Source organism: Thalassophryne amazonica, chromosome 17, assembly GCF_902500255.1.
Source record: "Thalassophryne amazonica chromosome 17, fThaAma1.1, whole genome shotgun sequence".
In the NCBI taxonomy this organism is placed as follows: Eukaryota; Metazoa; Chordata; class Actinopteri; order Batrachoidiformes; family Batrachoididae; genus Thalassophryne; species Thalassophryne amazonica.
Window position 1 is genome coordinate 3,346,125 of NC_047119.1, and position 26,748 is coordinate 3,372,872.

A 26,748-nucleotide genomic window follows, 5' to 3' on the forward strand; every position below is an offset into this window, starting at 1 on the left:
ATCAGAGAAAGTTGGAGCCAGATTGATGAAGAGTACTGTTTGTCACTCATTAAGTCCATGCCTCAGAGACTGCAAGCTGTTATAAAAGCCAGAGGTGGTGCAACAAAATACTAGTGATGTGTTGGAGTGTTTTGTTTTTCATGATTCCATCATTTTTTTCCTCAGAATTGAGTGATTCCATATTTTTTTCCTTCTGCTTGGTCTAAAGAAGTAACCGTTACTGACTGCCACAATTTTTTTTTCTTGATTTCTTATAGTGTTTCTTAAAGCCAGAAAGTTGCCATTTGAAATGACTTTAGTTTTGTGTCATGTCTGTGATCTTTTTTTTCTACAAAATTAAACAACTGAATGAACATCCTCCGAGGCCGGTGATTCCATAATTTTTGCCAGGGGTTGTAGATTCAACTCACCTTTAAAAAAAGAATGAGCTTTATTAATCCCGAAGGAAAAATATTTTGCCAGAAACAATAAACAGAGAGAACAATGTTCATACTAAATGACTGAAAAACACCTGCACAAGATGTTGACAGTATTGCACATAACGCAGAGTAACTGAAAAACTGTTCATGTATTCATCCTGCAGAAGGAGTTACACACCCTGATTGCCACAGGTAGGAAAGACAAAGACCTCCTGTGATGCACCTTGGTGGTCTTTTGCTGAAGGTGCTGGACATCAGTGTAGCATGCAGGGGGTGGGAGGTGTTGTCCTGGATTGTGCGCAGTTTCAACATCCTCCTCTCCGACACCACCACCAGAGTCCAGCTCCACCCCCCAGGACAGAGCCAGCTCTCCCGATGAGCTTGATTAGTTTGCTCGTGTCAGCTGTCTTCAGCCTGCTGTCCCAGCACACAAGATGATGCTGGAGACCACTGAGTGATAAAACATCTGAGAACATATTAAAAAAATCCTTCCCCATGCTACTCCACCATGAAGCTGTAGAACTGGTGATGCAACAGTTTCTCCAGTGACAACCACAGATCAAAGTTGTCTGGGTGTCTTCCCTCACTAGTCTCCTTGCATGGTCACAAGTTTTGAAGATCCATACATCCACTTTCTAAATCCATTTAATCCAGTTTTGGGTCACAGGGACTGGAGGCTACGTCAGCCATCATTGGGCAAAAGGTAGCATGGATACACCTTGGACATACCACCACTCTACTCCAGACAGATTTACCATAGCTAGTATTTATTGATTGATGTAAATAAAGTCTAAGACATATTCAAGGACTCGTAAATGTTCATGTATCCACGCCCTGACATGTCTAACAAAAACTGGCTATGAATGTGATAAAAAATACTCCTGGAATTTCTAATTACTTATGAGCTAGAGCACAGTACGTATAAAAATAGCTGCCATTCCATTGTTAAACCTCTTGAATTAAATCGGACAGCACATCTTTTCATTTTAGCTCCATTGTGTTGATGCAGAGGCAAAATAATAATAGTCACAATCTAAATACTTATGAACCAAATATGTACACACTCCATCTTCAACCGCTTAGTCCAATGGCAAATATGTACATGTATACCCATTTAAAATGTAATAAATACCAGATTAAAATGTAATAATTACAACACCATCCATGCATGTTACAGTTTTTTCAACAAATCCTTGGTGTGTTTCCACGTCTTTAAAGTCGTTGTTGTAGGACCTTCCACAATAGACTTGTGTTTGCTCCTCCATCAGTAATAAAGTTAAGGCTGATCCCAGGTGACGTGGAAATAACACGCGATTAAAGCTCGAGCAGAAATTATGAAAAGGTTTAAACAAATTTGTCAGCTTTCATCTTGATGTTTTCATCTTGTCAAATGATGGTTTCTTTCTTTCTCTTTGTAAAAAGTATCTATTTAGACTGCTGGACAGATGAACATTTAATTTGCACACATCACCTTGGTATATCAGAAATGAAGCGGTGTATTTTTTATGTCTGTAACGTGATTATTCATAAAGAAAAATGTGTATGGATTAACCACACAGAAATAAGAATTAATACCAGGCGGGGTGGCGTGATGACCAGGTCCAAAATATTCTTGGGATCCCTTTTGCACAGTACTTAGAAAATGTTCAGTTGATGCTGGAGAATTATTCTCTTTGTCCACTGCTCCTCAGCAGCAGTTCATATGCACCTGTTTCCAAAGACCCTTTGGTGCACTCATCTTCAGAAGCTGTAGTCACAGAGCTGGCTGGATGGAAGTCATCTTTCAACTCCCTGCTCTTCCTAAAGTCTCCACATTGACACAGAGAAAGGGTTTGAGTCTCCACAGTCTGGATCTGGATGCATTCAGTCTTAGCAGTGTCTCACCCTCAGCAATCATGGGACAGCTCATAAGTAAGACACCAGAAAAGTAGAAAAATGAGTGACAAATGCATCTCAAAACAACACATCATCATACAAGCAAAAGCCAGTTCACTTTCAAGTGTGAATGTGCTCCGTTAGGTGAATCACAAACATGCACGCACCGTGTATGGTACTCAAAAACCCTTCAGGTCGGAGGTTCAGGGTACCAGCTTGTAAAACCAAACGTTACAAAAACAGCTTTGCACCAGCAGCCATCAGTGCTGTTAACAAGTGAGAGAAACTCCAATATAACTTATGTAATTTTTATTTATTTATTTTTTGCATAGTTTCTTTAACCTTGTTTTTATGAACAGCACATTTTATCCTTTGGCTTGTTTTATTTATTTTTTTTTTTAGACTTTTTATCTATTGATGTTTTAACTCATCTTGGGGTCATCCTTTATTGTTCTTTTAGCCTTTAGCACTGTCATCACTTTGTCTTGCTCTGTGTTGTTCTGTGTGTTTACAAAATGAGATCACTCACTGCAAACCAAATTTACCCAAAGGTATAATAAATTTAATCTGAAAAACCCTGATATTCCTTGATAAAATCTACACCATGGAATCTGTAAAGCCAACCAATTTTCTATAGATCATGCAGGTAAATTTAATCAAATAGGTTTGTTGTTCGCCACAGCATATCAATCGTCTCCATCTCACCCTGTCCTCCGTGTCTTCCTCTCTCTCCAACCACCTGCATGTCCTCCCTCAGCACATCCATAAACCTCCTCTTTGTCCTCTCTCTTCTCCATCCTCAGCATCCTTCTCCCTATATACCCTGGGTCCGTCTGCACATGTCCAAACCATGTCAATCTCACCTGTCTCCAAACCGTCCCACCTGAGCTGTCCCTCTGATATGTTCATTCGTAATCCTGTCCATTCTCATCACTCCCAAAAAGAATCTCAACATCTTCATCTCTGCCACCTCCAGCTCTGCCTCCTGTCTTTTTGTTAGTGCCACCGTCTCTAAACCATACAACATAGCTGGTCTCACTACTGTCTTGTAAACGGTCTCCTTCACTCTTGCTGATATTCTTCGGTCACAAATCACTCCTGCCACCTTTCTCCACCCACTCCACCCTGCCTGCACTCTCTTCTTCACCTCTCTACCACACTCTCCATTACTTTGGACAGTTGACCCCAAGTATTTAAAATTATCTACTTTCACCACTTCTACTCCTTGTAACTGCACTATTCCACTGGGCTCCCTCTCATTCACACACATGGACTCAGTTTTGAGTCAACTGACTTTCATTCCCCTTCTCTCCAGAGCATATCTCCACCTCTCCAGACTAGACTCAACTTGCTCTCTACTCTCACTACAGATCACAATGTTATCTGCAAACATCATAATCCATGAGGACTCCAGTCTGATCTCATCCATCAACCTGTCCATCACCACTGCAAACAAGGAAGGACTCAGAGCTGATCCTTGGTGAAATCCCACATCCACCTTGAATGAGTCTGTCATTCCTACTACACATCTCACCGCTGCCATACTATCCTTGTACATGTCCTGTACCACCCTAACATACTTCTCTGCCACTCCAGACTTCCTCATACAATACCACAACTCTTCTCTTAGCACCCTATCATAAGCTTTTTCCAAGTCCACAAACACACAATGTAACTCTTTCTGGCCTTCTGCCGTTTTTATATATACACGTCATGTACATGTACTTTTTCCAATTTTTGTCGAGTGGTGTCTCTGCTCCGGAGGAAAGTGCTATAGTAATAAAAAGTTATTAACCTCTCACTAGACAGTGTAGACAGTCTCATCTTTTTGAAAACATTCTAAACTCAGGTCTTTTTTTCTTTTTAACCAGTCTTTATTGTACTATTGTTTTATTTCTCATAATTCATTTTTCCAGTGTTGATAAAGGCTATTTCATTTACTACTACAGTTCACACTGCAATTTAATACAGTAACTTAAAATACTAATGGATTATTAACTGAGCAAGTGAGGTTAATAAATAATTTATTATATGGCTGTTTTTAGCTGCATCGACCAAATTTAATAGAAATTTATGGTGTATGTTCATGTCCAACTTGATTTTCTAATTGTGTTTTTTGCTTTCTGGTTTGTAACGTTTTCAATCTGTTCTTGACTGTTAGGAGCTGTGTTTTCATCTTGTTGGTTTTCATTCTGCATGTTCACTTCGAGCTCGTTTGCTGTTATATATATATATATATATACATACACACACACACCTTGTTTTCCTTCAGGACCACAGGTAAAATTTCCTTGTTTCACTGTTCTTCAAGTTCATTTTAAAATTGGAAAACAAAGTTATATTCATCTACCCTTTTTCTTTTTCCTGATCCATAAAAAGATCTGATCCGTGACCAAAAAACAGTGAACCGAACTCTGAGTTTTGGGATCGATTACACCTCTATAACTTTTGATCTGTCTTATTTCAGTTGGTGACCTATACTGGTTTACTGAAAGAGGCTGTATAATATGATTCTTTTAAAAATTCTGGCCTACAAAAACAAATCCCGTTTGACCGCTTATATTTTCTGAAATTGGTAGTACCCAAGTTATAACCCAGGACAAAATTAATTTAAGATGGCAGAGCGCTCAAAGAAGACAGTTTGAATAATGCATGTGAAATCAAGGATGGCCTGAATAACAAGATGAAAAAAAAAAATTACACTTGCAGAAGCAAACATTCAAGTGAAATGTGAACAAGTCCCCATTTACAAACTCAATTGTAATCTTCCTCTACTGACATGAAGGGGTCAGATGGTTAGTGATTGATATTAATCACTGGGTTAATCATTCAAATTATGACAAACTGTCACACATACTGGCCTGTCAGGACACCGCAGCGATTTCACTGTCATCTTCTTCACTCTGTCAACTGACGCAGAAAATCAGACATTTATAGGTGTTCCAACAAAAGGACAACATGGCTCATGAATCCCCCCCAAAAAAGCTTCCATCTACTAGTCAACAATAACTCAAGTAATTGTGAAGTTATAATTAACTTCATATACCACATATGTTAAAAAATATATGCAACAGAAGCTTTGGCAAGACCCTCATTCACAAGCTCAAGTATAATCTTCCCCAAACGCCAGGTATGGGTCAGATGGGTAGTGATTGATATAATCATTGGGATCATGATTCACATCCAAATATATTCAAACTGTAATGCATACAGGCCTGTTAGAACTCCTCAGTGTAGTTCCTGTATCTGTCTTCTTCAATCTGTCAAAGTGAGAAATAGGACTTGATTTTGATACAGAATAATATTTACAAAGTTTACAAGTTAGAAACATGCCTCATAAATCACATCAAATACCATTGGATGCCAAGATAAATTATACCATCAGTGTTTCCCCACTAAGCAGGCCACCAAGAACGCCTGACATGTGATAAATATCTCAATAATGTTAAAAAAAAAAAAACTCAGATTAGCACCACAACACTGACATTGTGATGATCAGAGCCCTGGTTTATTTTACTGCTGTGCTTCACTTGTGAGTCAAAACACCTGTTAATTACTTTTCTTACAAATATATCTGACTATGAAGTTGAACCAGCGGAACGCCAATTAAGCCTTAACAGTCATTACTTAAATATAGCCAGGGATTTGTTAAACGTTCAGAAGTTTGTAAAAATCTTGACACATTTGGTGAAAAATATTTCAATGCTGACTTGTACAGGACACAGGCAGATAGCATGATCCCAAATCAAACCCAGGTCTACATATTTATAACTCAACACCATATCCCACTGAAGTACCTGCTTGAGTATACAACCAAAGACCCACTAACTGCAGAACTAGAAATGGTTGTACAGAACTACTGCGGGTGTCTTACTGTGTTGACAGGCGCGGGAGGTTTAATTTCTCTCTCCAACACAAGCGTGCCTTGGGTCCACAGAAAGACTGCTGATGCAAACTTTCACTTCCTGAGTGTATTCGTTTGCTGACTCGATACATAAATTAATCGGTGTATCTGTTTAGACAAAAAAAAAGTACCCAGATAAGATAAATGGTACTGAAATACCACATATTTTAATGTATTTTTTTAATGCAGTAAGTAAATTTAGCCAAAACTGAATCGCTGTTGAAAACAGGATTACCTTCGCATGCCTCCAGCATTCCACTAGCTTCATCAGGCACAGCACGCATCCCCTTCACTTCATCAAGAGACATTTTAGCTGTTCTTTCACTCCTAACATTACAGAGTTCCTGTCTGGCATTTTCAAGTTGCTCTCTTAATGCATCATATTTGTGTTTCATCGTTACAGGGTCACAAGCGTACTGGTGGTCAACACTGACGAGATCTGCGAGCGATGCTGAAGGCACTGCTCGAGGCTCCCAAGGAGGATCTGGTGCTGCTGAAGCTGTCTGGCTCCTTTGTGATGTCCTGGTAGTGTCCTAATACATTAAAACATGTTAGGTTAAACTGCACACTTTCAGTCAAACATGGATTCAGACATACTACACTGTAATGTGAGGTGCTGATCTCAAACTCAGACACAGATGACCACTTCTGGTATGCAACTGGATACATTTTACAGAAACTTATAGTCCTTTAACATCAACCAAAACTTTGCCATCTATATATCAGCCAAATGTTACAACAGTCTGATCTGAAGTGGAAGTGCATTACTTTCTGTTTGTTCGTCTCCGTCTTGAGCGATGGCACTGCATCTTTCTTGAGTCTTTTGTGACAAGCGTGACGTGAAAGGATGAAGTCTGAGTGCTGAAAATGTTCAGAACATACATAGTCGTGCGGATTTGGCTGCCGTGGCTTCGCACTAGTGCAGCTGCTCCTGTTGACTGCTTTGATCCACTGCTCGCGTAGAACAGGCTCCTTTGGAAACCTGCCAAGTGTATCTGATTTTATTCAGCTATTTACACCAATATCAAAACACTGAATGGGTCTACATCTAATACCAACAACTAATGCTAAATTCCATGCAAATGTTTAATTGATGAATATGCATAAACAAAATTGCTCCTGTCCCAATATTTTTCGAAAAGTGTTGAATGCCTGAAATGCAGGAATGAATGGACAGTACCAGTCAGTTTGGACAGTTCAACTGGAACTTCTAGCTGGTAGAACAAATTAAATTAACCTGACCACACAAAACACAATATCTTTGGTTCATATGTCTGCAATGAAAGAGGTCAAAGAAAATGTAAGCATCTCTTTCTTTTTAATTTGCATTTCCATATTATCCCATATTTTCTATTTGGAGTTGTAAATGATTCTGTTTTGGAGGGGGACTGGAATATATTCTGGAACTGTGAGCCACAAGAACGTTTGCCACACAGCAATATTTAACTCAAAAAGCTGAGAGGATTTTAATGAAATTTGGTGAGCAGATCCTTAAAAAAAAATTGAAAAATAATTTTGAATCTGAGCTGTAACATGTATTGGCATTCAGCCACATGTGGCCTTGGCGGAGGTTTGCAGTATCTGAGAGCCTTGTAGTTTGGAAACTCATCTGCTTCCAGACCATGGCTTTGCACAATTCTGCGAGTCTTCCAAAGGAGCATAACTTCAATATGGTCCAGGTAGAGTCACAAAATTCATGGAAAAGCAACGTTTCCTCACCTGTGTCTACCAGAAACCAACATTTCAGAGGTAAATGTAGAAATGTTAACAGAGCTACTAATAAATGTTGCGGACCCACTCATTAACTGACTCCACTGATGACTTCAGGGTCCCATGGACCTTTGCACGAGTGCCAACATGGAGATTCATTGTTTCCTCACAATTACCAGGAAATTAAGGATCTTCAGGAACAGGAATATCAATGACACATAATCTGGGTGTGATTCATCCTGGAATTGGAATTTGCTTGAAGATAAAATCTATATATACACATTAACTTACATTAATGCCTTTGGTGACATTTCAAGTTGGTTTGTGTTTGTATTCCTTGTGCGTGGCGAGTGGTGATGTCATTTTTACTATTTACAACCAATGAGTCTAACCGGAGCCACTCCTAGGGTTGCCACACGTCCCTTAAAATACAGAAGTGTCCTTTATTTGACAATTAATTGTTGCGTCCCATATTGAATCAATATTGTTCCATATTTTCATAAATGTCCCACACACACACACATCAAAACTGAATAATGAATAAATAAAACACAGGAAATATTAAAGGCTGCCAAAGTCACCTCTGTACCTCACATTGGGTCCTGTAACGAGGAAACTCCACATCCAAAGAATCCAAAACATTTGCAAACATACAGACGTGAGTGGGAAGAGTCAAACCCCTGACGGCAATGGGTAAAAGGCAAACAAGTATTTTTATTTTTTTATTTCCTCTTAAAGTAAAAGATTAAAATTACTGGTCTGTTTTCCTCAATATCTATGTTTATTGTTGCACACTTCAGTGACTGCACAGTTTATAATTAACAGTTTTGTGTTAATAAAGCACTTAAATCTTTAAGTATGACAAAATGATTTTTTTTTTCTAAATTAACGGTACCACGCTTTGGGTGGCGGTACCGTGTACCGTGGTTGTTTTGCCGAGGAGCCGTGGTGGACATCCTTTATTTTCATTTCTGTAAGGTTGGCAACCCGAGTCAATCCATCCGTGCAGGATGACGACGATGGGATCCTGAAGAACTATAGAGGGTTTTCAATCATGTGACCGATTTGATGCAGGACAGGTGCCGTCTCCATTCTGGATTACAAGGAGGCTGGCGCGTGATAGAAAAATTAAGAGAATGTACAGTTATTTCGAGGCTTTAAATCCTCGAGATAAAGCTATTTATCGTGATAGATGTGTAGCAGTTGGTTCAGTGGATCCGTATCTTGTACCAGATAGTGAATTTAGTGTTGATGTAACGAACTGGCCTTCAGTGTCACACTGCGATATTGTGAACTAGGAAGCTGCCGACCAAGTCAGCCTCGCCAGCCTCCTGCAGATCATCACAGCGGAGCTCTGAAAGTGGAGGTCGTCTTGAAGTTCTGAGCGATTTCTCTCACCAGGCGCTGGAAGGGCAGCTTGCAGATCAGCAACTCGGTGCTCGAGGACCACAATGTCAATAAGCATCCGTATAGGAAGCGTTCTTGTGTTATCCTCGGCAGTATTTTTATGTATTCTTATATAATTTTATTGCCGAATGTTGTTTTCTCTGGGCCCCTCCCCAATCAGACCGGGAGTGACATGTTTAGCCGCATGTTCTCCTTGAATTGCTGGCTGTCTGAGTGGTGTCCAAAAAATGAGGTGGGCTTCATTGATAATTGGCAAAGCTTCTGGGGAAAACCTGGTCTTGTTAGGAGAGACGGCATCCATCCCACTTTAGAGGGAGCAGCTCTCATTTCTAGAAATCTGGCCAATTTTTTGGGATCCTCCAAACTGTGACTGTCTAGCGTTGGGACCAGGAGGCAGAGCTGTGGTCTTATACACCTCTCTGCAGCTTCTCTCCCCCTGCCATCCCCCTATTACCCCATCCCCGTAGAGACGGTGCCTGCTCCCAGACCACCAATAACTAGCAAAAATCTATTTAAGCATTAAAATTCAAAAAGAAAAAATAATATAGCACCTTCAATTGCACCACAGACTAAAACAGTTAAATGTGGTCTATTAAACATTAGGTCTCTTTCTTCTAAGTCCCTGTTGGTAAATGATATAATAATTGATCAACGTATTGATTTATTCTGCCTAACAGAAACTTGGTTACAGCAGGATGAATATGTTAGTTTAAATGAGTCAACACCCCCGAGTCACACTAACTGTCAGAATGCTCGTAGCACGGGCCGGGGCGGAGGATTAGCAGCAATCTTCCATTCCAGCTTATTAATTAATCAAAAACCTAGACAGAGCTTTAATTCATTTGAAAGCTTGTATCTTAGTCTTGTCCATCCAAATTGGAAGTCCCAAAAACCAGTTTTATTTGTTATTATCTATCGTCCACCTGGTCGTTACTGTGAGTTTCTCTGTGAATTTTCAGACCTTTTGTCTGACTTAGTGCTTAGCTCAGATAAGATAATTATAGTGGGCGATTTTAACATCCACACAGATGCTGAGAATGACAGCCTCAACACTGCATTTAATCTATTATTAGACTCTATCGGCTTTGCTCAAAAAGTAAATGAGTCCACCCACCACTTTAATCATATTTTAGATCTTGTTCTGACTTATGGTATGGAAATAGAAGACTTAACAGTATTCCCTGAAAACTCCCTTTTGTCTGATCATTTTTTAATAACATTTACATTTACCCTGATGGACTACCCTGCAGTGGGGAATAAGTTTCATTACACTAGAAGTCTTTCAGAAAGCGCTGTAACTAGGTTTAAGGATATGATTCCTTCTTTATGTTCTCTAATGTCATATACCAACACAGAGCAGAGTAGCTACCTAAACTCTGTAAGGGAGTTAGAGTATCTTGTCAATAGTTTTACATCCTCATTGAAGACAACTTTGGATGCTGTAGCTCCTCTGAAAAAGAGAGCTTTAAATCAGAAGTGTCTGACTCTGTGGTATAACTCACAAACTCGTAGCTTAAAGCAGATAACCCGTAAGTTGGAGAGGAAATGGCGTCTCACTAATTTAGAAGATCTTCACTTAGCCTGGAAAAAGAGTTTGTTGCTCTATAAGAAAGCCCTTCGTGAAGCTAGGACATCTTTCTACTCATCACTAATTGAAGAAAATAAGAACAACCCCAGGTTTCTTTTCAGCACTGTAGCCAGGCTGACAAAGAGTCAGAGCTCTATTGAGCTGAGTATTCCATTAACTTTAACTAGTAATGACTTCATGACTTTCTTTGCTAACAAAATTTTGACTATTAGAGAAAAAATTACTCATAACCATCCCAAAGATGTATCGTTATCTTTGGCTGCTTTCAGTGATGCCGGTATTTGGTTAGACTCTTTCTCTCCGATTGTTCTGTCTGAGTTATTTTCATTAGTTACTTCATCCAAACCATCAACATGCTTATTAGACCCCATTCCTGCCAGGCTGCTCAAGGAAGTCCTACCATTATTTAATGCTTCAATCTTAAATATGATCAATCTATCTTTGTTAGTTGGTTATGTACCACAGGCCTTTAAGGTGGCAGTAATTAAACCATTACTTAAAAAGCCATCACTTGACCCAGCTATCTTAGCTAATTATAGGCCAATCTCCAACCTTCCTTTTCTCTCAAAGATTCTTGAGAGGGTAGTTGTAAAACAGCTAACTGATCACCTGCAGAGGAATGGTCTATTTGAAGAGTTTCAGTCAGGTTTTAGAATTCATCATAGTACAGAAACAGCATTAGTGAAGGTTACAAATGATCTTCTTATGGCTTCGGACAGTGGACTTATCTCTGTGCTTGTTCTGTTGGACCTCAGTGCTGCTTTTGATACTGTTGACCATAAAATTTTATTACAGAGATTAGAGCATGTCATAGGTATTAAAGGCATTGCGCTGCGGTGGTTTGAATCATATTTGTCTAATAGATTACAGTTTGTTCATGTAAATGGGGAATCTTCTTCACAGACTAAAGTTAATTATGGAGTTCCACAAGGTTCTGTGCTAGGACCAATTTTATTCACTTTATACATGCTTCCCTTGGGCAGTATTATTAGACGGTATTGCTTAAATTTTCATTGTTACGCAGATGATACCCAGCTTTATCTATCCATGAAGCCAGAGGATACGCACCAATTAGCTAAACTGCAGGATTGTCTTACAGACATAAAGACATGGATGACCTCTAATTTCCTGCTTTTAAACTCAGATAAAACTGAAGTTATTGTACTTGGCCCCACAAATCTTAGAAGCATGGTGTCTAACCAGATCGTTACTCTGGACGGCATTTCCCTGATCTCTAGTAATACTGTGAGAAATCTTGGAGTCATTTTTGATCAGGATATGTCATTCAAAGCGCATATTAAACAAATATGTAGGACTGCCTTTTTGCATTTACGCAATATCTCTAAAATCAGAAAGGTCTTGTCTCAGAGTGATGCTGAAAAACTAATTCATGCATTTGTTTCCTCTAGGCTGGACTATTGTAATTCATTATTATCAGGTTGTCCTAAAAGTTCCCTAAAAAGCCTTCAGTTGGTTCAGAATGCTGCAGCTAGAGTACTGACGGGGACTAGCAGGAGAGAGCATATCTCACCCGTGTTGGCCTCCCTTCATTGGCTTCCTGTTAATGCTAGAATAGAATTTAAAATTCTTCTTCTTACTTATAAGGTTTTGAATAATCAGGTCCCATTTTATCTTAGGGACCTCATAGTACCATATTACCCCATTAGAGCGCTTCGCTCTCAGACTGCGGGCTTACTTGTAGTTCCTAGGGTTTGTAAGAGTAGAATGGGAGGCAGAGCCTTCAGCTTTCAGGCTCCTCTCCTGTGGAACCAGCTCCCAATTCAGATCAGGGAGACAGATACCCTCTCTACTTTTAAGATTAGGCTTAAGGCTTTCCTTTTCGCTGGGGCTTATGGTTGGGGCTGGATCGGGTGACCCTGGACCATCCCTTGGTTATGTTGCTTTAGACGTAGACTGTGTTTCATAATTATTGTATGGCCTTGCCTTGCAATGTGGAGCGCCTTGGGGCAACTGTTTGTTGTGATTTGGCGCTATACAAGAAAAAAGTTGATTGATTGATTGATTGAATAAAAAAATAAAATTCTGGGAGTAGTGGATTTCTGGTAGCGGCGGATCTCTCTCAGTGCCACGGTGCCTTGAAGCTTCTTCACCACGACGTTGAAGCTTCTGCAATTGTTCGCCAAATGCACGTAGTGTAACACAGTGGCCACTGCGTTGTAATCCAGAATGGCCGCGGGACACAAAATGACATGACCGATATGTCACATGAAAACCCTCTATAAATCATGTGCGTGCTGATTTTTGGACGGATTCCTGGATGAGTTATTTTAATGATTTGGGCGGGAACTTCTAAATCTGTCCTGGCAACTTTTCTTCCTTTTAAATGAAATTTATCCATCCAGGGAACTGCTTAGAAAAAGATTTAATATTGAACAAAAATGTATATTCTGTGATAACAACATTGAAACAACGGAGCATTTATTTTACCAGTGCATATATTCCAGGACATTTTGGGACGACTTATGGAACTGGCTATCTTCAAGAATCCAGCTACAAAGTGATCTGAAATGGGATGATATTGTTTTTGGTATTTTTTCAAGAGACATTGAAACAAGAAATGTGCTGCACAATACCTTATTGTTAGTAAAATATTTTATACATACATGTAAATGTAAGAAAGTAAAGCCCATTTTCACTGTGTTTAAAAAACAAATGCAAGATAACTATGTAAAATCCCTTAAACAGATGACATGTAAAAATCTGATGGAAGCCATAGAAGATCTGTAACTTTTTGCTGACCTCTAATGTTTTGTGTGTGTGTGTGTGTGTGTGTATCTATCTTCTTTTCTTTTTTTGTTAAGTTACCAGTGCCTTGTAAACCGCACCAGAATGTTTCAAATTGTTAATTGCCAAGATGGTTTGTACATTTAATCCTGTTGGAAGGGGAAGGAGAGGGAGAGAGAGGAGAAGGAAGAAGAAGAAGAAGAAAAAAAAACTATTTCTCATAATACTGAGAACGTTATTGTGGCCTTCCCTTTTTTTTCGTTACTGTATGTTGTTGCATTTGTTGAAATAAAGTTTTGGGGAAAAAAAAAAACTTTTCTTCCTTTCTTCCTGGCTATTTTAATACCTTAAAAATAACGTATTTTTTTGTCTGTGTTGATTTTTTTTTTCTTAAAATAAATTCCACGTTTGCATTTCCGTTTTGTCCACGAACAATCCCAGTTCGCTTTGCACGCCTTTAAAATAGCACAGCGAAAACTCTGTAAATGTCGTTGTAACGATCCGAAATAGAAGTGTTTCAAAAATTCTAAGTCTCAAACTTGATTTTAAAAAAAAAAATTACTTACACATGAAACGTGACTGATCCTCCGCTTACAAAGCGATTTTTGCAGCCAGCAGCCCAGCAAGACTTCACCATGACGAGGCCTTCCGCCACCACCGGAAGTACACCCCCAGCATTCTTCTTCTTTTGTTTTTCTGCGTGGCGCTCACTCAGTGGTACTGAACTCAGTGACCAACCATCCCAGGGTGGCAAGTTGGCAAATGTAGGCAGGTAGGGTCAAATTTTAAAAACGTTCTAATCAAATTGAAATTGTCTGATCATAAAGATTCCAAAACCGTATAGATTGCATCATCTATAACTGAATGTTATGGAATTATGGTGCAGAACCGTTAATTGGCAAGTAAAGATTTTTAATCTTTAACTGCAGGATCATTTTGATAGTCACAACTTTCAAATAACTTGTTTTACCAAGGTCAGTCTTAAAGTGCAGTAAAGTGCAACTTATAGCATTTTCTTACATGAAAAAGGGGTAAGAATTTTCTTTTGCTTTGTCAAATTTCTTTCATCTTCAACATTTGTGCAAGGATGTAATTAACACACACACGTTATAAAACAAAATGTTTTTTCTAATTGTCAATTTTTTTTCTCGTTATGTACATTAAGAGAAAGAAAAGCACCAAAGAAATCACCTACACATTAAGCATACGAGGTCTGTTAGAAAAGTATCCAACCTTTTTTATTTTTTCAAAAACCTGATGGATTTGAATCACGTGTGTTTGCATGAGCAAACCTTGAACCTTCGTGTGCATGCGCAAACTTTCACGCCTGTTGATTGCATCATTTTCTGGTAAGCAGCCTTTGTGTGAGGTGTGTGTCATGCGCTCAGCGTTTTTCATTTCAAGGAAAATAGCGGAACGACTGGAGCAGCGCCGCATCAAATTTTGTCAGAAACTGGGTGACAGCCAGGTGGAAACCATTTGGATTATTCAGACGGCTTTCGGTGATGATCCTCTGGGCATCACACAGATTAAGGAGTGGTACAACCAGTTTAAAGACGTCCGCATAACGGTGGAGAGCGAGCCGCGCTCCGGTCGGCCATCAACATGCTCAAATCACCAGATCATTTCCAAAGTGAACGCTGTGGTGATGCGGGACCGTCGTGTGACTATCCGAGAAATTGTGGAAGAGGTGGACATCAGCACTTTTTCGGAACATTCCACTGTGACAGAAGATTTGGCCATGAAAAGAGTGGCGGTGAAATTCTTTCCTGAAGCTTCTGACAGTGGAGCAGAGGCGCCTTTGTGTTGAAGTCTCACAGGACATGCTGTGACATGCCCACCTCTTCCACAATTTCTCGGATAGTCACACGACTGAAAAGTCACCGAAAGCCGTCTGAATCATCCGAATGGTTTCCACCTGGCTGTCGCCCAGTTTCTGGCAAAATCTGATGCGGCGCTGCTCCAGTTGTTCCATCTTTTTCCTTGCAATGAAAAAACACCGAGCGCACGACACACGTCCCACACAAAGGCTGCTTACCAGAAAATGATGCAATCAACAGGTGTGAAAAAGTTCACACATGCGCACGAAGGTTCAAGGTTTGCTCATGCAAACACACGTGATTCAAATCCATCAGGTTTTTGAAAAAAATAAAAAGGTCTGATACTTTTCTAACAGACCTCGTAAATACAAATTTTCTCATTTGTTAAAGCACTGACCATTTTTATGATCGGTGTATCAGTTCTTTGAAGAACCTGATGCCCATTGGTACTAGTTCTTATCCCTGAATTCCATCGTGAACAAAGATGCTAGTCCATTGCAGGATACTTCCTCAGCCAAGGCCAGTACTCACTGGGGTAACATAGATGAAGTGTCTTGTCCAAAGACCCTGATGGATATCATGACTTGGCATCAAACCCAGGTCTACATATTAGTCCAGCCATTACCCGCTCTGCAATATGGAGCAACACTAGCAACAGGTCAGGGAGCATGTGCCTTGGAACCTAGGTGGCACCTATCCAGGTCTACAGCTTAATCCATAGCCACTTCTTGAAAGTAACCATCCATCTACCACAGCCGAGTGAGATGTAGGCATCATCCTTTGGACTTCTCCAGTAGCTTTAGGCCCTAAATAAACACTAACCCACCTATGTGCTGGACCATGATCAGAGAAATGTGCCACATGGACAAAATGTTATCGCTGACATTCCTCACAATACAAGTGATGCTCATTTTAGTCTCATTGAGTAAATTGCTTGTTTGACAAAGTCATTCCAGCAGTACCCAAGGATCCTACAAAGAGACCTGGTACCAAATGCATCCAGTCATCGCTTTAGATTGCTAGCAAAAATCCAAGTCTCACAAACCTACAGTAAGACAGGAAACATTAGGACTAAGAACATGAACCAGACAGACAGAACAAAAAATAAAAAAAGACCACTTTCCCATCAAAAAAGTTTATTGACAAGCTTTACTCTTACATATATGAAATAAAAAAAAAAAAAACTCCTGACAAAAATAATTTATAACAGTATTACATTTACAATTCAGTAATGCAATATTTAGTTTTTCACCTAAAACTACTTTTTTAAAATGCAAAAAAGTACAAAACATTTTGGGAAAAAGACTGTAGAAAGACTTATTTCTCTGCCGATCTTCCTCGTCTTGTTTGTTGAGTCTCAGCTTTAACAGCCTCGGCAGCAGCACCTTTCTTAGCATTCACCCTGCGCTTGTTTGTAGGTGCAGCTTCTTCAGCGGTTGTCTCGGTGACTCTTGGCCGTCGCCTGGCTCGCTGGCTGGACTGACAGTGGTTTGATGTGACGGAGGATTCTCTTCAGTTTCATTCACGTTTGACTCATGCTTATGATTACTGTCAATGATTTCACTGGCAGACGGCACTGGATTTTGCACTCTGACCTGTTTAGCAGGAACTCTTTTTAATGTTGACGTGTCATCATCTTGGTCTTCAGGTTTAAGCTTCCTGCCCAGAGTTGCCTTTACAGGAGTTGGGTTCGAAAACTCAAAAACTTAAGTGTGCCTTCCACGACACACATTTTTTGGACATTTTTGCCTCGACATCTTTAATTCCAGAACAATCTTTGTCTGGGTTAGCCACAGCCATAGAGCTGCTCTCTTCAGAATCTTCCACGGCTGTTGCCACTGCATGCCTCCTCTTTGGAGCAGGTTCAACCGAAACAGGATCGATTTTTGCACAACCCTCCTCTGTGGCGTTGGCTAAACTTTGACCTCTCCTAATTGGAGTAGTTTGTGAAACCTTGTTCTGGGATGAGGTTTTCAATCCCCTTCTGGATTTGTTGACATAAGTATCTGGATGTTTAAGAGCCAGAGTATTTGAAGAACCTGCATCATTTTTGTTTTCTTCACCCTCCTGGGCAACTGTATCTTCAGGTAGTTTGGCAATTGAACCTCTTCAGTTGCTTTTCCTCTCTGTGGGGTTGACCACAGGCTCATCCTGGACCTCAGTGGAGTCTTTTGCTTTTCGGCTTCCTCTTCTGGGTTTTTCAGCCATATCTACTGTGGTCTCTTCACCTGAAGGACCTCCATCACCATTGGCTAGCTGTTCTGCTTCCTGTTTGGTACTTCTTCCTCTTTGCCCTGGCTGGAGGTTGAGGCTGCTGCTTATTCTCCAAAGTGTCTGCTGCCACTGAAGCCTGGTTCATCTTTCGCCCTCTCCTAACTAGCCGTTTGCCGATGATGGCAATGGGCTCTTGAGGTTGACTATCAGCCACATGTTTCTCAACAACACTTTGAAGTTTTCAAAGAGTAGCTTTTTTAGATTTCTGCCCTCTTCTGGGCTTTAACACTACTTTTTCCAGTGGAGCAGAGTCATGTTCTTCTTGAATTAAGTCTTCAGTGGAATTATTCTGCATAGTTACTTCAGCAGCCACGTCTGACCCCACCTGAGGCTGATCATCAGAAGTTGCTTCTGCTATTTTTTATGCTTACTTTTGGCTCAAAAGCAGCTTCAGCAGCTATGCTCTCCATTGTTCCTCAGTCGTTTTTGACTGTGTTTTTGTTCTTTCTTTTACTCTGTCACACAGCAGGTACTGCAGCACCTACAGGTTTCCTCCCTCTTCTTTAATGACTGGAGCAGCCGCAGCAGGTTTGTCAGCAAGTGCTTTTGATGCTGCCACAGTTGGCTTTCGGCTTCAAACGGACTTCTTGCCAGTGTCAGGATTACAGCTACCCGTGTCCACGTCAACGATTTTGCAAGTTGTCTCCAATTCAGATAGACTCTCATTTACAGCTGCAGGAGAAACAGTTTCCATGACATCAGATGTATCCTCATCATTTCCACTGGGTGACGCTTCCAGCTGGTCACAGGCTTCATTTGTCTCTTCAAAAACAAAAAAGAAAATCTTTGCATTTATAATGCTTGGCTATTTACCAGCAAAGATGTCTTCTTTCACCCATCTTACTTTAATAGAAACTAAATCAAAAATACAAGTGGGATCATGTCATACCTGTGTCGTTGTCAAGGTGGGTCAAATCATCCATGGTATCTGATGGCCTGAGAGGCAGCTGAACTTACAGCAGTCCTTTTGAGCGCAGTACAGATCACTGCTGCATTCAAGTACCGTTGGAAATTACAGGACTTTTTTGTTGTTTCAAATTCAGCAGTTGCTTGTGGCAGGAGCGTGGTTTGGTAAAATAATTCATTGTATCCACGCAAAAGATTATTTCTTGCCTGTATAAAGTGACTGAGCCCAGTGACACTGACCCCCCCCCCCCCCCCCCCCATCCACATAAAAAAAAAAAAAACCAATCCAAGCAAACAACTGTAATTTTCAACGGTACATGAACGCAGCAGCAGGAAAGGACTGATCAATTTACTGCTCTGATGATATATTCATCAGAGACATTAGGTCTCTCTCTTCTAAGTCCCTGTTGGTAAATGATATAATAATTGATCAACATATTGATTTATTCTGCCTAACAGAAACCTGGTTACAGCAGGATGAATATGTTAGTTTAAATGAGTCAACACCCCCGAGTCACACTAACTGTCAGAACGCTCGTAGCACGGGCCGAGGCGGAGGATTAGCAGCAATCTTCCATTCCAGCTTATTAATTAATCAAAAACCCAGACAGAGCTTTAATTCATTTGAAAGCTTGACTCTTAGTCTTGTCCATCCAAATTAGAAGTCCCAAAAACCAGTTTTATTTGTTATTATCTATCGTCCTCCTGGTCGTTACTGTGAGTTTCTCTGTGAATTTTCAGACCTTTTGTCTGACTTAGTGCTTAGCTCAGATAAGATAATTATAGTGGGCGATTTTAACATCCACACAGATGCTGAGAATGACAGCCTCAACACTGCATTTAATCTATTATTAGACTCTATTGGCTTTGCTCAAAAAGTAAATGAGTCCACCCACCACTTTAATCATATCTTAGATCTTGTTCTGACTTATGGTATGAAAATAGAAGACTTAACAGTATTCCCTGAAAACTCCCTTCTGTCTGATCATTTCTTAATAACATTTACATTTACTCTGATGGACTACCCTGCAGTGGGGAATAAGTTTCATTACACTAGAAGTCTTTCAGAAAGCGCTGTAACTAGGTTTAAGGATATGATTCCTTCTTTATGTTCTCTAATGCCATATACCAACACAGTGCAGAGTAGCTACCTAAACTCTGTAAGTGAGATAGAGTATCTCGTCAATAGTTTTACATCCTCATTGAAGACAACTTTGGATGCTGTAGCTCCTCTGAAAAAGAGAGCTTTAAATCAGAAGTGCCTGACTCCGTGGTATAACTCACAAACTCGTAGCTTAAAGCAGATAACCCGTAAGTTGGAGAGGAAATGGCGTCTCACTAATTTAGAAGATCTTCACTTAGCCTGGAAAAAGAGTCTGTTGCTCTATAAAAAAAGCCCTCCGTAAAGCTAGGACATCTTTCTACTCATCACTAATTGAAGAAAATAAGAACAACCCCAGGTTTCTTTTCAGCACTGTAGCCAGGCTGACAAAGAGTCAGAGCTCTATTGAGCTGAGTATTCCATTAACTTTAACTAGTAATGACTTCATGACTTTCTTTGCTAACAAAATTTTAACTATTAGAGAAAAAATTACTCATAACCATCCCAAAGACGTATCGTTATCTTTGGCTGCTTTCAGTGATGTCGGTATTTGGTTAGACTCTTTCTCTCCGATTGTTCTGTCTGAGTTATTTTCATTAGTTACTTCATCCAAACCATCAACATGTCTATTAGACCCCATTCCTACCAGGCTGCTCAAGGAAGCCCTACCATTATTTAATGCTTCAATCTTAAATATGATCAATCTATCTTTGTTAGTTGGCTATGTACCACAGGCTTTTAAGGTGGCAGTAATTAAACCATTACTTAAAAAGCCATCACTTGACCCAGCTATCTTAGCTAACTATAGGCCAATCTCCAACCTTCCTTTTCTCTCAAAAATTCTTGAAAGGGTAGTTGTAAAACAGCTAACTCATCATCTGCAGAGGAATGGTCTATTTGAAGAGTTTCAGTCAGGTTTTAGAATTCATCATAGTACAGAAACAGCATTAGTGAAGGTTACAAATGATCTTCTTATGGCCTCGGACAGTGGACTCATCTCTGTGCTTGTTCTGTTGGACCTCAGTGCTGCTTTTGATACTGTTGACCATAAAATTTTATTACAGAGATTAGAGCATGCCATAGGTATTAAAGGCACTGCGCTGCGGTGGTTTGAATCATATTTATCTAATAGATTACAATTTGTTCATGTAAATGGGGAATCTTCTTCACAGACTAAAGTTAATTATGGAGTTCCACAAGGTTCTGTGCTAGGACCAATTTTATTCACTTTATACATGCTTCCCTTAGGCAGTATTATTAGACGGTATTGCTTAAATTTTCATTGTTACGCAGATGATACACAGCTTTATCTATCCATGAAGCCAGAGGACACACACCAATTAGCTAAACTGCAGGATTGTCTTACAGACATAAAGACATGGATGACCTAATTTCCTGCTTTTAAACTCAGATAAAACTGAAGTTATTGTACTTGGCCCCACAAATCTTAGAAACATGGTGTCTAACCAGATCCTTACTCTGGATGGCATTACCCTGACCTCTAGTAATACTGTGAGAAATCTTGGAGTCATTTTTGATCAGGATATGTCATTCAAAGCGCATATTAAACAAATATGTAGGACTGCTTTTTTGCATTTACGCAATATCTCTAAAATTAGAAAGGTCTTGTCTCAGAGTGATGCTGAAAAACTAATTCATGCATTTATTTCCTCTAGGCTGGACTATTGTAATTCATTATTATCAGGTTGTCCTAAAAGGTCCCTGAAAAGCCTTCAGTTAATTCAAAATGCTGCATCTAGAGTACTGACGGGGACTAGAAGGAGAGAGCATATCTCACCCATATTGGCCTCTCTTCATTGGCTTCCTGTTAATTCTAGAATAGAATTTAAAATTCTTCTTCTTACTTATAAGGTTTTGAATAATCAGGTCCCATCTTATCTTAGGGACCTCATAGTACCATATCACCCCAATAGAGCGCTTCGCTCTCAGACTGCAGGCTTACTTGTAGTTCCTAGGGTTTGTAAGAGTAGAATGGGAGGCAGAGCCTTCAGCTTTCAGGCTCCTCTCCTGTGGAACCAGCTCCCAATTCAGATCAGGGAGACAGACACCCTCTCTACTTTTAAGATTAGGCTTAAAACTTTCCTTTTTGCTAAAGCTTATAGTTAGGGCTGGATCAGGTGACCCTGAACCATCCCTTAGTTATGCTGCTATAGACTTAGACTGCTGGGGGGTTCCCATGATGCACTGAGTGTTTCTTTCTCTTTTTGCTCTGTATGCACCACTCTGCATTTAATCATTAGTGATTGATCTCTGCTCCCCTCCACAGCATGTCTTTTTCCTGGTTCTCTCCCTCAGTCCCAACCAGTCCCAGCAGAAGACTGCCCCTCCCTGAGCCTGGTTCTGCTGGAGGTTTCTTCCTGTTAAAAGGGAGTTTTTCTTTCCCACTGTCGCCAAGTGCTTGCTCACAGGGGGTCGTTTTGACCGTTGGGGTTTTACATAATTATTGTATGGCCTTGCCTTACAATATAAGGCACCTTGGGGCAACTGTTTGTTGTGATTTGGCGCTATATAAAAAAAAAAAATTGATTGATTGATTGATATTCAATCATCTTTACACTTATATTTCTTAACCCTTTTGACAGTTTTCTGTTAAAAATCTTTGTAATCTTATGGATCGTTCTAATTTTTTTTTTTTTTTTAGCATGGTCATCTGTCTGATTTTTATCGTAAATGCATGTATCTGCTGAATTTTATTTTCAGGGGGAGGTGATGTCTGGTTGTTGGGCTTGAGACCAAAGGATCCTCTGTTCAAATCCCAGCCTGACCAGAAAATCATTAAGGGCCCTTGGGCAAGGTCCTTAATCCTCTAGTATTATTATACTCTTTCATCACAGCAACATCTTCGTTACAAATCAAACAGACACTTTCCGTTGATTTCTTTGAAAAAATACTCGTTTTCCCACCGTGTTTGAAATCTTCTACATTCACTTAATATTTTGCGTTTCTTCGGCGCTGCCATTTCTTCTTCTTCGGTGCTGTAAAAGTTTTCTTCGCTTAATTTCGTTTCTGTGGCTGGCTAGATGGAGCCAGCCGCTGGCTCCATCTAGTGTTGAAACGGAGAAGTGCAACAAAGTTGACCTCAAGCTTCTTGTGCGGGCCATATTTAATTATATTTTTCAGAATTTGCTGCGGGCCGCAGTTGGCCCGCGGGCCGTAGTTTGGACACCCCTGCTCTAGTTGCTCCCGGGGTGTAGTGAGCACCTTGTATGGCAGCACCCTGACATCGGGGTGAATGTGAGGCATTATTGTAAAGCACTTTGAGCGTCTGATGCAAATGGAAAAGTGCTTTTTAAATGCAGTCCGTTTATTGTTAATAAATAATTTATTAACAATAAATGTCATGCAGGAGCTCCTGAACGAGCGAAACTAAACAGTAGTTACAGCCATCATCCCAGGACATCCTTGGAGTTGAGGATGGAAGTAATTTTATGTTAACGTCGGGTGGTTTTAGGGGGTTAATGAGGGGATATATGGCATTCATATATGATGCTCACTGAGTTCTATTGGACTCGTTTGTTTTTGTTTTTTTATTAACGATTTGCCAAGTGTGATCAAATCAAAGTGTAAGACCATTGCTGACGACACTAAAGTGTATCACCCCATTATTTCCCTCATCGATGCAGCAGAGGTTCGAGATGGCAATAATCTCATTGCATGGTCTGAGACTGTTGGGTTTCAATGAACAAAAATGTAAAGTCCTTCATATGGGAAAGAAAAATCCCCGTTACGATTATATTATGAAAGGTAAACATTTTACAGACTGCTACAAAGGAAAAAGATCTTGGCATCTTAATTTCAAGCAATTTGTCCTTCTCAAAGCAGATGGCTGTGTTGGCAGCTAAGGTTAACAGTATATTGGGCATCATTAAAAGAGCCTTCTCTCATATCACTAAAGAATATTTTCTTCTATTATGAGAGAGTTTTGTAAAGCCCCACCTTGAGTATTATGTACAGGTCTGGGCACCATATCTTGAGAAAGACAGTGAAATGGTTCACAGAAGAGCTATTAAGTTGATACACAAGTTTCAACATATGCCCTGTATGGACAAACTTGCTGGACTTGGTTTAACTACTTTAGCAGATAGACACACTAGAGGTGATTTAATTGAAATGTACAAAATCTTACACAGATATAAAAATGTTCATTTTTAAATTTTCTTTGAAATGAGAAGATACGCTGGCCCTGGAGGCCATGGGCTGATCCTTGAGGTTGAAAGGTCTAGACTGGCCTCGAGTTTTTTCAGCAATAGAGCTGTTGTGTTATGGAATAGTTTGCTTTGGTCTGTGGTTTCCTCACCAACTATGAATACTTTTAAAAGAAAATATGATTTGTATTATGGTAACACCACCAGGAAGACTCATTGGAAAAAGGGCAGGCTGTTCACAGTGATGGATAAAAACATTCACAGAAAGTTGACTACAAGGGAAAAGTGTGTTTGCACAAGATGCACAAGCAACAGGGATGACCGCAGCCTTGAGAAGATTGTTAAACAAAACATATTCCAAGAACTTGGAATCAGCTTGGAACTTCACAAGGAGTGGACTGAGGCTGGAGCCAGCGCATGAAGAGCTACAAATGTCGCATTATTACTAAAGAACCACAGACCACACCAGAAATGGCTTACCTGAGGTAAGGAGAGAAAAAGCTGGACTATTACTCAGTGGTCCAAAGTTCTCTTTCCAGATGAAAGAAAATTTGGCATTTCATTTAAAAATGAAGGTCCCACAGTCTGCAGGAAGAGTGGAGAGGCACAAAATCCAAGGTGCTTGAAGTCCAGGGTGAAGTTTCCATCGTCAGTGATGATTTGGGGCGCCATGTCATCTGCTGGTGTTGGTCCACTGTGTTTTAAAAAGTTAGTTCAACACACCAGGAGATTCAGAGCACTTCATGCTTTCACCTGCTGACAAGGTTTATGGAGATGCCAATTTCCTTTTTCAGCAGGACCTGGCACCTGCACACAACCCAAAAACTACAAGTAACTGGTTTGCTGACAGTGACATTACTAAACTTGACTGGCCCCAGGACAATACCTCATAAATTCTCTACAGTGAGGAAAATAAGTATTTGAACACCCTGGGATTTTGCAAGTTCTCCCACTTAGAAATCATGGAGGGGTCTGAAATGTTCATCTTAGGTGCATGTCCACTGTGAGAGACATAATCTAAAAAAAAATAAAAAATCTGGAAATAACAATGTATGATTTTTTTAATCATTTATTTGCACGTTACTGCTGCAAATAAGCATTTCACCACCTGCCAATCAGCAAAAAATTCTGGCCCTCAAAGACCTGTTAGTCCGCCTCGAAAAAGTTCACCTCCACTCCACTTATTATTCCAAATTAGAAGCACCTATTTGAGGTCGTTAGCTGCATAAAAACACCTTTCCACGCCACACAATCCGTAAGACTCCAACTACTAACATGGCTAAGACCAAAGAGCTGTCCAAAGACATCAGAGACAAAATTGTAGACCTCCACAAGGCTGGAAAGGGCTACGGGGAAATTACCAAGCAGCTTGGTGAAAAAAGATCAACTGTTGGAGCAATTATTAGAAAATGGAAGAAGCTAAACATGACTGTCAATCTCCTTCAGACTGGGGCTCCATGCAAGATCCCACCTCGTGGCGTATCAATGATCCCAAGAAAGGTGAGGAATCAGCCCAGAACTGCACGGGAGGAGCTGGTCAATGACCTGAAGAGAGCTGGCACCACTGTTTCCAAGGTTACTGTGGGTAATACACTAAGACGTCATGAGTTAAAATCATGCACGGCACGGAAGGTTCCCCTGCTTAAATCAGCACACGTCCAGGCCTGTCTTAAGTTTGCCCATGACCATTTGGATGATCCAGAGGAGTCATGGGAGAAGGTTATGTGGTCAGATGAGACCAAAATAGAACTTTTTGGTCTTAATTCCACTCGCCATGTTTGGAGGAAGAAGAATGCTGAGTACCATCCCAAAAACACCGTCCCTACTGTGAAGCATGGGGGTGGAAGCATCATGCTTTGGGGGTGTTTTTCTGCACATGGAACAGGACGACTGCACTGTATTAAGGAGAGGATGACCGGGCCATGTATTGTGAGATTTTGGGGAACAACCTCCTTCCCTCAGTTAGAGCATTGAAGATGGGTCGTGGATGGGTCTTCCAACATGACAATGACCCGAAGCCCACAGCCAGGATAACCAAGGAGTGGCTCCGTAAGAAGCATATCAAGGTTCTGGAGTGGCCTCGCCAGTCTCCAGAACCTAAATCCAATCGAAAATCTTTGGAGGGAGCTCAAACTCTGTTTCTCAGCAACAGCCCAGTAACCTGACTGATCTAGAGAAGATCTGTATGGAAGAGTAGACCAAAATCCCTGCTGCAGTGTGTGAAAACCTGGTGAAAAACATTTGACCTCTGTAATTACAAACAAAGGCTACTGTACCAAATATTAACATTGATTTTCACAGTTGTTGAAATATTTATTTGCAGTAGTAACATACAAATAAATTATTAAAAAATCATATATTGTGATTTCTGGATTTTTTTTAGATTATGAACAGAGCAGGAACAAGAGAGATTTTGTTTTGGAGAAATGCTAAGCAAATTTATTTTTACAATTGGATTTTTTTTTTTTAAAAAAAACAAGGATTGCCATTTTGTACACAAGCTCACAAAATTAAAACATGAGGGAAAAAAAAAAATCTACAAATGAGACACAATGGCACTTTTTCCCTTAAAGACGGTCCACTGCTACTTTAGAGCCGTGTGATATGTTGTGTGCACTACAGACTGTAAATGATAAGCTGTGAAGTGTTTAAATACAGACTGGCTATCTTTGCACTGCACCGGAACAATTACATCCAGTCTATTTTTCCAGGACCGGAAATACTGCCAGCTGGAAGTTGTGATCAACCGACTTCAGTTTGACTTCTGCCGGCCATGGCATCACACAGTGGTGATGTCGTTGGTGGTGGTCCAGGTTTATAGTCTTTTAGGTT

At 40.2% G+C, this 26,748-nt stretch overlaps 1 protein-coding gene across 5 annotated transcripts; it reads right to left on the bottom strand.

Moving 5' to 3' along the window:
- Positions 1–1,169: 1,169 nt before the first annotated feature.
- On the bottom strand, positions 1,170–14,344 carry LOC117529849 (THAP domain-containing protein 1-like). 5 transcript variants are annotated; one of them, XR_004566122.1, is made up of 7 exons: positions 14,215–14,344; positions 6,967–7,180; positions 6,434–6,731; positions 6,169–6,306; positions 5,506–5,554; positions 5,152–5,197; positions 1,170–2,560 (listed from the first exon to the last, which is right to left on the bottom strand). XR_004566122.1 is itself a non-coding variant. In XM_034192725.1 (6 exons), the coding sequence occupies exons 1-5, from the start codon at positions 14,283–14,285 to the stop codon at positions 5,193–5,195; spliced, it is 462 nt and encodes a 153-aa protein (XP_034048616.1). In that variant the 5' UTR covers positions 14,286–14,344; the 3' UTR covers positions 1,170–2,560; positions 5,152–5,192. The 5 variants fall into 5 exon arrangements, 1 of the variants encoding a protein (XP_034048616.1); XR_004566121.1 differs by having other exon boundaries at positions 5,152–5,204; XM_034192725.1 differs by lacking the exon at positions 6,169–6,306 and having other exon boundaries at positions 5,152–5,204; positions 6,616–6,731.
- Between the last annotated feature and the right edge of the window lie 12,404 nt (positions 14,345–26,748).

Bases quoted from the DNA above. Each gene is read 5' to 3' on its own strand.
- LOC117529849 (XM_034192725.1), bottom strand. From the start codon at position 14,285: ATGGTGAAGTCTTGCTGGGCTGCTGGCTGCAAAAATCGCTTTGTAAGC. The intron at 7,181-14,214 runs GTAAGTAATTTT...TACACTTGGCAG, and splicing joins GGATCAGTCACGTTTCATGT to GTTTCCAAAGGAGCCTGTTC. The intron at 5,555-6,615 runs GTACGCTTGTGA...TCACTTTGACAG, and splicing joins CTCGTCAGTGTTGACCACCA to ATTGAAGAAGACAGATACAG.